We start from the raw sequence: 11,447 nt of genomic DNA on the forward strand, positions 1-11,447 counted from the left end.
AATTTTCATTTTGTTGAGAAGAAAGAGAAATATTGATTGAATCAACTCGATGCGAGCCGGGGAGGTGGGCAAGAGTGAGAGAAAAGGTCCAAATCCAATAGTTGTTCGATATGTTTGAGCCCCCTATTTATAATCAACAGTTTACGCAAACTGTTTTTTATTTACGAAGTGACCGATGCAAAAATGGCGCATGTGTCACATATCAGCGTTTTCTCCCACGACAGACCACCTGTAGATAATACACAAGGTCATTCAACCGAAAAATTCCACGCAAAAACATCAGAAATGACTCAAATGAGAAATACAGCCGAGCAGTACATCGCGTGGTACACTGGAGCGAGCAATATGAGAGAAAAAACAGTTATTTTAGAAGTAAACGAAGGTAAAATTCGCGGAGTTCGAAAACAATCTGCGTTTTCAGAAGTGGAATATTATTCTTTCCTAGGAATACCTTATGGGCAATCAACTGCCGGACATGCGCGTTTTAAAGTAAAAAAAATGTCACGTATTTGGAAATTAATTAATATTATGGTATTATCGATACGATTAATTTCATTATTTTTTCGCCTCGTTTATAGAATCCTGTCAAAGTGAAACCATGGAAAGGTATTTTGGATTGTACGAAGGAAAAACACGGCTGTTTGCAATATTCTATGCGGATCAAGGAGATAACCGGATCAGAGGATTGTTTATACAACAATATTTACATTCCAAAAGTAATTAACCAGAATTTCAGTACTTTTATACACGAATTTTTGAAAATATATCCCATTTTTTGACAGATTCCTGCAAAAAACGACCCTCCGAAAGCGGTAATCGTTTGTTATCATCCTGGTGGACTCGCTCATGGATCACCAGATCCGTGGTATTATGGATCTCCCGAATATATCATGCATCATGACGTTGTCTACGTGTGCGTTGCATTCAGACTGCATGTTTTAGGTTTCCTGAACTTAGGTCTAAAGGAATGTTCGGGAAATCAGGGTTTGAAAGATATAATACTCAGTTTACAATGGATCAAAGAAAATATCAGTGTGTTTGGAGGTGATCCTGATAATATCACGTTGATGGGAAGTGGCACTGGAGCTGGATTAGTTCAGGAATTGATGATAATACCGAAAACCAAGAATTTATTTCATAAAGCTTTGTTAATGGGTATGTATAAAACTTGCCCTTTGCACATGGCTGCCGAAGAGAATGCTTCGTTGGCATTGGATATCGCTACTCGACTAGGTTACGCAAAAAAAGATGAAGATGATAAGAAGAAATTACTTTCGTTTTATAAGAAATTGGATTTGGAGGAAGTGTTTGCTTATAGACCTGATATCTTTATTCAATTGGTGAGTTATATGTATTCTACATCTTTAGTGAAATATGTAAATAGGTACTAGGTAGGTAGGTACCTAAGTATAATAATTTAATGAATTTGTGTTTTTTTTCTTGACTAGAATAAAGCTACATTGTTTGTAACTACACCTTTTGTCACAACTATTGATTCGGGCGATGATGCTGTTCTACCTTTATCAACTCGTGAGCAACAGATCGAATCAACAGCTCGAATACCCATTATGATTGGATTTTGCGAACGAGAAGCGTCCATGGCACTCACCAGTTTGTTACTACTAATTTTCTTCAGTAATAGTAGTCTGAGTTATCTACACTTGTAACTTCATGTTTGATGTATTTTAGAAATTTACCAAAAGAACACCAAAGAAAATTTTTTCAAGCTGATACGCTCGAATTACCTCGGATGGGGGTATGATTTAAACGATGGTGAAATAAAACTGATTCGAGACCAAGTTGAAAAATTTTACTGCGAAGGAAAAACCGTGGAAAATGCGTCTTTGTCGACGAAATGTGACGTATGTGTAAAATGATTCAAATTTCATCTATCTGCAGTTCTTGTAAGATTATCAAAATAAGCAAGTTTGGAATTAGTCATGTTCAAATATTTTTCTGACCAAATTTCAAATTAGAAGAGTTCAAAATTTTTTCGAAAGAATATAAAAATTAACAGGGGCTCTTTTTGATTTTAAATTTCATTAATTTCTATTTTAAAAAGGTACCTAGTTGTTTTCAAAAATATTTCTTGCTAAATTTCTGATCAGGAGAGCTTAAAACTTTTTCTATTAAATTTAATACTATGGTGAACATTCTTTGGCCATTATTTTTTGTGTGGAAATTTCAAGCTACAAAAATCTGCTGGAGGCTCTAGGAATTTTCAAAAAGTCACTGGAGGCTCCGAAATGACTTGAACCCACCTGCAGTCGACTTGATAGTGTGTTGAAATTGGAGTGCAGTATAAATTTTGGATTTCCAGCTCCGTTTGGTAAAACTTTTTGAAAATTTCAAGCATTGAAAAATCTGCTGGTGGCGCCAGGGTCATTCCACGTCAATTGGACCAAGAAGTGGTTGGGGGATTCGGCGATTTTCTTGAAATTTTCCCTGTGGAAAGACCTTCCAAAAGGATGACCAAAGGCGCAAAACGCAGCCCTCTAGCCCATTTTTAAACGCAGCCAGGGGGTGTCAAAGTTTTCAGTGATCCTAAAATATCCATTTTAGCAGTGGATTACTCAATAACCGCGATACCTACCAAAATGGAACTTTTTTTTGCTCATAGTTAGGGGTTTTGAAAGGCTTTTTGGTGATATCATAAAAATCAGTGTTGCCACTTTTTTTTGTACAAAAAATGAGCTCAAAAAGTTTCGAAACGTAGTTTTCATATCGTTCCGACTCTCAAAAATTCTGAAAAAAATATATTGTGGACAACTTTTTATGCTGAACAACATATTAAAAAATTGGGATGGTAACATGTTGCAAAGTCGATTTAAAAAATTTCAAGTTTGCGAAAAAATGCTATTTTTTGATTTAAAACTTGAAAAAAAGTTTTGATAGGTGAAGTTGACCAATTTGACCCTTGTTTTTACGTATCTGTCGAAAAAGTTGAAAAAACCCTTTCACTCGATGAAAATGAACTCCTCACAAAAAATCAAAATTTGAAAAAATTCAATTTTCAATTTCAATCATCAAAAAAAGTTTTAATTTATTCAGTTGTCTTATTTTGACCTCTTTCTGGCGTATTTCATGAAAAAGTTGACAAAAATTACACTCACAACAAAAAAATTAAAATTTGTTCATTTTTTGAATCTTTTCGAATTTTGATTTTTTTGTGAGGAGTTCATTTCATCGAGTGAAAGGGTTTTTTCAACTTTTTCAAAAGATACGTAAAAATAGGGGTCAAATTGGTCAACTTCACCTCTCAAAACTTTTTTTTCAAGTTTTAAATCAAAAAATAGCATTTTTTCGCAAATTTAAAATTTTTTTAAATCGACTTTGCAACATGTTACCATCCCAATTTTTTAATAATATGTTATTCACCATGAAAAGTTGTCCATAATATATGTTTTTCAGAATTTTTGAGAGTCGGAACGATATGAAAACTACGTTTCGAAACTTTTTGAACTGATTTTTTGTACGAAAAAAAGTGGCAACACTGATTTTTATGATATCACCAAAAAGCCTTTCAAAACCCCTAACTATGAGCAAAAGTTCCATTTTGGTAGGTATCGCGGTTATTGAGTAATCCACTGCTAAAATGGATGATATTTTAGGATCACTGAAAACTTTGACACCCCCTGGCTGCGTTTAAAAATGGGCTAGAGGGCTGCGATTTGCGCCTTTGGTCATCCTTTTGGAAGGTCTTTCCACAGGGAAAATTTCAAGAAAATCGCCGAATCCCCCTACCACTTCTTGGTCCAATTGACGTGGAATGACCCTCCAGTAATTTCCGAAAAATCGCTGGAAGGCTTCAAAACGACTTGAAATCTACCTGCAGTTAACTTCATGGCGTATTGAACTTAGTTTACAGAAAAAATTTTGGCTTTCCAACTGCATTTGATGAAAATTTGTGGAAATTTCACGTTTCAAAAATCTACTGGAGGCTCTAGGAATTTTCAAAAAGTCGCTGGAGGCTATAAAATGACTGAAACTTTTCAACAATCGACATAATAGCGTGTTTAAGTTGAAGTGCAGAGTAAATTTTGGATTTCCAGCTCTGTTTGGTAAATTTATTTTGAGATTTCGAGCATTGAAAAATCTGCTGGAGGCTCCAGAACTGCTCAAAACGAGTTCATACCGTTTTAAATCTATTTGGTAGGTTGAAAATAGGATATATCTCAAATTTCAGCTTTCTAAGTCAATTTGGTGAAATTTTGATTTTTTTCTCATTTTGATTATATTATTTGATTTTCAAAAATTCACCAAAAATCAAAATGGCCGCCATTTTGTGAATAGGGCCAAATTTTTTTGGCAAGAAGAAACAGGTTGCCCTAGAAAATCGGATACGGAAGTTCGAATATTTCTATTGGCATAAAATATGCTGGACTATTAAATATTTTTTCAAAAAGAAAAACTTGATCTCGACACTCCCTAAACAGAGTTGATCCTCTTGTATAAAGCACCCAGACTCCACCCCCCCCCACCACCCATTGAAAAATAAAAAATAATAAAAAATGAAGTGTGTAAGTAAAATTTTTTTGAAAAAAATCAGGAAAAATGGAATAAAATAGCCAACATTGCTGAAAAGCTTTTGAAAATTTTCAATGCTGAGTCAGAATTCTTCTAATTATTACATTTTAAAAGAAAAAGTTGAAAAACTCTACCGCGAAACTCTCCAAACAATGGGAAATTAAACAAAAAAAAAAAAAAATGACGTGTGCAACAATTTTTTGAAAATGTTTCATTCAAAGTAAGAAAACCCACCAGCTATTTTTATCCTCAAGAAAAATAAAATAAATCAATTTTGGTGAAAATAAATCAATAAAAATAAATTAAAAATGAAGACGTAATAATTTTTTGAAAATTTTTCATTCGGGGTCAAAATTTTTTTAAATAATTCCTTTTTTATGAAAAAGTCTTGCTAATCACGCAAACTATTTTTATCCTTTTGTAATGAACTGCCTTCTCAATTCGAAAAAAAAAAATGAATAAATCAATGTTGGGTAGAAATTTTTTGAACATTTTCAATTTCTGAGCTAGAATTCTAATGAATAAGTAATCCTTTTTTCAAACAAAACCCTACATCATGGTACTTGAACCAAAATTGAAGTCGAGTAGCCTACTCCGACTTCGCGCAATTCTTTCTCACATGTTCCTCTCAATACTCTGGTAAAATGACCGCCATTGTTCATTGTTTGTGAGAGGAGGGGAAAGACTCGGTTGAATTTTCTGAGGGGAAGCTCAACTTTTCATAATGAAAACAAAAGTTGAAGGCTACCATTTGAAAAGTTGAAAAATTTAATGGGGACACTTTTAAATCCTCTTTTCGACAAATTAATTTTTAAAATGGAATCTCAACACCTTTGTGACCTGCAAGGTCTACAATTTTGATAAAAATTCGAGAAAAAAATGGTAAAAGCTAACTATGGCATATTGAAAATTAATACTGGTTCAAACTTTGAAAGTTCTGAGTTCATCTATCCGATTTATTTGTGTACTTGTTTGTATCGCAGATACATATTTATTATTTATAGTCAAAATTCCAAAAATTTTGAAACGTCATCTGCTTATAAATTCCAGATACTGACAGATGCTGCTCTATCAGACGTGTACGATACATTAATCAACGTAATTTCTGCGGATCTTCCATCATCAGTATTCGTTTACAAGTTTAATTTCGTAGGCAATGCTTTCACCATAAACGAATACATTTCATCTCAATTTGATGAACCTTTAAAAGGTGAAGTTTGAGCATCTTTTCTTACCTACCTACTAATCCTAGACATCTAATTTTTCATATTCCTTTTCAAAAGCTGTATTAATCGGTACAAATTTTCTTAAAACTTGATAGGAGCATGTCATGAATCTGATTTTAACCACTGCGGGCCGACACAGAATACAGATGGGGCAATAAGACCGATTCTCTGACACCAAAAACTCGTCACGTTATAGAAACCTTCACCGAGTTCATCACTACGTTTGCTAAAACAGGGTTATTAATTGTTCATTTTTTAATTTATTACGATTATCTTATCTTCAAAATGTGCGAATATTCATCCGGGTTATTATTTTTTTTTCAGAGATCCTAATTCTAAAGATGCATCAGTTCACTGGCGACCTTCAGCAGTGGAAAACCCTTGCTACTTACAAATAGATGATGATTTGCGAATGATCGACGGTAAATTGAATGGTAAACGAGTAGAATTTTGGGAAGATTTGAAACATTCATTTTTAAAGAAATAATTTTTCGAATGTATCTCTACTTCTCTTACATTGTTCTTGTTCTTCAATTTCATTATTTTACTCTATTGTACCTGCCGAGCATTTGCGTTTTTATAGAAATAAGTACATATTTTTTAATCGAACCGTGGTAGTAATTTCTAAACAATAAACTTTCGATTTTTTTTTCAACTTTGCAAGCTCCAAGAATGAGAATAATTTTCACAACATCCGTGAACTATTCGAAGGCTGCACTGTTGCGAGGAAAGTGGAAAATGTCACCTGAACAGAGGAAGAGTTGAATGATAGTTCAATGCGAACGTAACAATTGCGTAATATTTATGGTTCATGGTCAATTTACCGGGTCGAGATGAAAAGAATAACAAGGTCTTGGAAAATCGCAACGATTAAATAAGGCAAATAAAGGTTTAATTACGTCGACTTAACTGACTGAAACGATCACGTTGATAATTATTTCATTCGATGAGCAATTATGTAAAAATAACAAAGTGAGAAAGAGTACCTATATTAGAGGCAAGAGCCGCTCCTCATTTCCCTCCTGCAATTCCAGTTCGCCCAAACACGCAGCTTAATATTTTCTATGCGGGGAAAAAAATATTCATAAAAATATGGCAGATCGATTAGGATTAACTTTATGTGTTTTCAACCCCTCTTACGCCCATTCCTAAAGTCCAAAATAATAAAGGCTTATTTTTGCCTTAATTGTCGGAGGAGTCTTGTTTCTTCCAGAACTAACAAAAACTTTATTCGAAATTACCAAATAAAAATGCTAAAAATCCTGTTTTTCCCCCTAAATTTCCAAAAAATAATGTCAAAATTGCTAAAAAATTATAATTTTTGCTGAAAGACCAAAAAAAAGTCTCAATTTTTTCGTCAAAACTGTCAAAAAGTCCTATTTTTGTCAGATTTGTTAAAAATCCCGATTTTTCTGACAAAAAAGGTCCTAGTTTCGCCAAAATTGCAGAAAATGCTGAATTTATCCGAAAAATTGTATAAAAAGTACCTAAACCTGTTTTATTTTTATGCAGAAAGCAGGATCGACTTTTGACAATTTTGGCACAAAACCAAACTTTTAGACGTTTCTGGAAAAAACAAAACTTTTTTCACAAAAACTGGGATTTTTAACAATTTTTACTAGGAAATTGAACTTTTTGAAAGTTTTGACCAAAATCTTAAGAATTTTTTTTTACAAAAAAAAATAATTTTCATTTTTTTGGAAATTTTAACAAAACACAAGGAAGAAGAGGCGTTTTTGGCATTTTTGTCGACAAGATTTTTATTTGGCAATTTTGAAAAAAGGGGAACTTTTTTTTACAAAAATTAGGGGTTTTAAAAAACGCAGACAGAATTTTGGATCTCAGAACGTTATGTTCCAAGTTTTGGATTTCTTGCAGTTGTGACAAAAAAATCTAGATTTTTTTTCTTCTTCAAGCCAAAAACAATAATTTTTCGAAAATTTTGGCAGAAACAGAACTTTTATAAACCAATTTTGGAAAAGAATAGAAAAGGAAATCGAGCTGAAAAATATAAAATTACGAAGATTGATTTTAATAAAGGAAAAAGCAGCACTTTTTAGACAAATTCTAACTAACGTTAAGACTTTAATTTTTGCAAAAGTTGTAGGTACTTTCAGACTGTTTTGGTATGAAACAGGATTTTTATAAGTCATCAAAAAATAGAACTTGCTGAAAATTTTGACCAAAAGCAGTGGTTTGAAAATTTTTGGCTAAAAGCAGCAGTTTTTTTTTTACAATAATTCATTTTATTTAGGCAAGAAAATAGTTTTTTTTTGATAACTACAGAAAAAAAGTTGACAATGAATTGGTAAAAAACAGGACTTTTTAGGATAATTTTGGCAAAAGCAAGAAATTGTCCAACATGATTTTTCGAACATTTTAGCAAAAAGCAGGAGTTTTTGTTGGCAATTTTTACAAAAGTTCGTATTTTTTTGGAATTACTGATACCTAGAAGGAAATAGGGCAGACATTCTCTTCTAAGGTGATCATGCCAATAATTATTCCCTAAGTGGGGAATAATTGCCCTGTAAAAAAAAATGTTCAAAATTTGACTGAAAGTATGTAGGTACTCGATGGTTGAAAAATCAGAAAAAGGTGATTTTGATTTTTAATTTTGCAAAAGTTCCAGCTTTCGCAAATACAAAAGGGATTACTTTTCGGAAAAATCAAAAGGAATAAAAGTAAACTTCATAAAAAATTGTTCCAAAACTATAAGCCAAAAAAATGAAATTATAAAAAAAACGATGGAAAAATTGAAAATTAAAAAATTTTACTTCTCAACATAAAATAAAAATGGTCCTGTATAAAGATTAGAACTAAACATGAACATAAATGTATTGGCGAAAACTTAGTTTAACTAAAAAATAGTAGCTACACAGTGAAAAAAAAGTTAAGCTAATTTAAAAAAATGAACTGATATGATACAAATTGAAACAGTGGTTTTTTGATTTAATCAAATCAGTTTTTCTTCCTTGTTTTCGGATTTTTTGTCTTCCTCGATATCGACATGGGGGGGGGTCTCTGGTGGATTTTCAATGAGATTAAGAACTTTATCAGCAGCTTCGTCGAATTCATCTCCTTCATTTATGATTTCCAACCAGCTTGTCTTCGATGTATTGGGCTCTGATGGAGATTCTGTAAAATCAACCTGAGAAGTCTCAGATGTGTTGAGCTTCCAAGGCTGGGCAGATGAAGATTTAATAGGTGAGCTAACTGATAAATTCAAAATTTTAGTGAGGGTAGGCGATATCTTGCTAGTCTACGTGCAAGTTGTCTTCTCCAGAGGCTTGATTGTTTGGCACTGGATTCGCAGCGGCTTGATCGTTTGGCACTGGATTTGCAGCAGCTTGATTGTTTGGCACTGGATTTGCAGCAGCTTGATTGTTTGGCACTGGATTCGCAGCGGCTTGATCGTTTGGCACTGGATTTGCAGCAGCGTCATTTTCAGCTTGAGCAGCGGCCTGTGCTGCACGCAGGGCAGAGGGACTAGGAAGAACAGCTGGAATGAATTGTTCTCGTATGCGTGTAGCAACTTCTTCGTAATCTTCCAAACGATAGTATGGTCCAAAGTCATCAAAATAACAGTGACCAGAATGAATTTCATCGAACAATCCGGTGATGCGTGTAGTTGCAGCTCCAAATAAAAGGCCCCAATTGTTCTCCAACACTTGTGTGATACATGCATACGCGCGTTGATTGTTCACAGGGTGGTAGATGAGCGGTACTAATATAATTTCGGTTACTTTTAGGCGCTGTAAGATGAGACACAGCTTGTTCATGTCATTGTAAAATTCTCGGTAAGGTGTTAATTCGTGAACATCGTAGTTCCCGATTGACAACATGATTCTTGGTGGTAGGCTGGTGAAATCGTTGAGGTATTCAATTAGATCTTTAAGAAGTAGGTCTCTTCGGTATAAACCTTGATCCAAAATTTTATCGTATTCTTTTCCCATTCCAAGAAATCGAGCTAGCGATGCAATGTGACCATCACCGATTAATAAGATATTAAACGCAAACCAAGCGCCAACATATATGCCCTCTTCTAATTCGTATCCCGCAGCGGTGAAAGAATGAGGGTATGAGTTCAAAGGGTAGTATGGTAAAAGCTCCTTCGAATCAGTACCGTATCGCTTGCGGTATCGAGTGTGGTAATCACCCTTATTTCCAGGTGTTCCTTTGATTTGTTTCGGTGGAGGTTTTCTGGCTTTGGATTTCTTTTTTTTTCGATGGGGGGCGAGTGGTTGTTGAATGTCATTAGAATTATCCTCAGATGATGTACTTTCTCGTTTGCGTTTTGAGCCTGAATTATCGTTCAGATTGTCACGATGAGGTGGAGCATTGCGAGGCTGCGGCCAAGGAGGGGGCAGTGGTGGTGCTTTGAATTGATTCGACAATGCTGAAGAGGAGGAGGGTTGGTTGTCTCGATCAAAATAGAATGTGTGATGAAGAGGCATTTGTATGATGTTGAGCTGGTTTGAAGCCGAGTTGGTTTGAGGTTGAATGATCGAAGTATTGACGAAATTTGCTGGATTTCTTTCTCCTAATGATGTTAATTGATTGATTCGATGGTTCATGAGGTGGTGATAGCGATTGTTAATGTTTTCAAGTTCTTTATCAGCTTTTCCCAGTCTAATTTTGAGATGTTTCATTTCTTCAGCCATAGACATAATTGTGGCTTCAAGTTGGTTATTCAGGCCGGTGAGCATATCAAGTTGATTTTGATTGATCGCAGGATGTGCTGGTTGCTCATGCTGTGGCTCACAAGTAACATACGTGAAGTCAATTCTTGAAAAATCGTTAGACGATAGGAATCGAGTACAACTTGATTGTGAGCAGCGTACAATTCGTGGATTTTGGTAAGGTGTATCTCGATCTCGAAGTACTTGGCTGACGCAATGTTGGTGATAAACGTGTCGACAGGTTGTAATAAGCAGTTGATTATGAATTTCAATTGGGATGAGAGGTTCTCCACATTTTGCACAGATCGCCGTATGGGAAGTCATAATTTTGGCTGAAATTTGAATTAATGCACACACACAAAAATACACACAAGCAAAATTAGAAATTTTTGGGAAAATTTTAAATTTTAGAATTATTGAATTTTTACTCAAAATTTTTCTTACTCGTCGTCGTCTTGGATCGTTTGGTTGTTCTTGGAAAAGATATTCGAGTTGTAGGTTGTAGGTTCGCAAGTTCGCACACACGTATTACACCGTAAACACATGAGAGAAAAATAATACCAGATCTTATGTATTTAGATATAAAGTGGAAGGTACTTACGGAAAAGCTTTTTGCAATATCTCGATCGAAATTTTTAGTCATAGCATTTACCACTTACTACTGACATTTTGAGAGCTTTTAATTTAAACTTATAAAGGAAGGTACCATAGAAAACATTTTCAGAAAATCGGAATGAATTTTTGGTGATAAAAGTTTGTTGACAAATTTCATCATTTTTGGATAGTTTGCCAACTGGTTTGGGGGGTGCGTTGCGCACGAGTAGCGGCTTTTGATTGGTCAAGGACGTGCCGCTTCGATGATGTCAGGGCAGGAAATGAAATTTTTTAATTTTATTTAATTACCTAATTGAATTTTGAATTTTTTGAAAAAATAATACTACTGGGAATTGTTTTATGTTTCAGGATGGTTTAAAGTGATTGGAAAAGATGCCCCTAGCTGTTGAGCAATTTTGTA

General features: G+C 34.3%; 2 protein-coding genes across 3 annotated transcripts; one reads left to right on the plus strand and one right to left on the minus strand.

The window, feature by feature from the left end:
* The first annotated feature begins 45 nt into the window (after positions 1-45).
* On the plus strand, positions 46-6,362 carry LOC135839384 (esterase E4-like). The gene is made up of 8 exons (XM_065355383.1): positions 46-489; positions 579-716; positions 783-1,340; positions 1,449-1,611; positions 1,690-1,862; positions 5,578-5,737; positions 5,849-5,989; positions 6,078-6,362. The coding sequence occupies exons 1-7, from the start codon at positions 184-186 to the stop codon at positions 5,923-5,925; spliced, it is 1,575 nt and encodes a 524-aa protein (XP_065211455.1). The 5' UTR covers positions 46-183; the 3' UTR covers positions 5,926-5,989; positions 6,078-6,362.
* A 2,144-nt stretch (positions 6,363-8,506) lies between these two features.
* On the minus strand, positions 8,507-11,447 carry LOC135839375 (uncharacterized). Of its 2 annotated transcripts, XM_065355371.1 has the most exons (3): positions 11,034-11,447; positions 10,877-10,905; positions 8,507-10,764 (listed from the first exon to the last, which is right to left on the minus strand). In XM_065355371.1, exon 3 carries the CDS (start codon positions 10,754-10,756, stop codon positions 9,008-9,010), a length of 1,749 nt encoding a protein of 582 aa, XP_065211443.1. In that variant the 5' UTR covers positions 10,757-10,764; positions 10,877-10,905; positions 11,034-11,447; the 3' UTR covers positions 8,507-9,007. The 2 variants fall into 2 exon arrangements, with proteins under 2 accessions (XP_065211443.1, XP_065211442.1); XM_065355370.1 differs by having other exon boundaries at positions 10,877-11,447.

Source organism: Planococcus citri, chromosome 3 (assembly GCF_950023065.1).
Source record: "Planococcus citri chromosome 3, ihPlaCitr1.1, whole genome shotgun sequence".
NCBI classification, from domain to species: Eukaryota; Metazoa; Arthropoda; class Insecta; order Hemiptera; family Pseudococcidae; genus Planococcus; species Planococcus citri.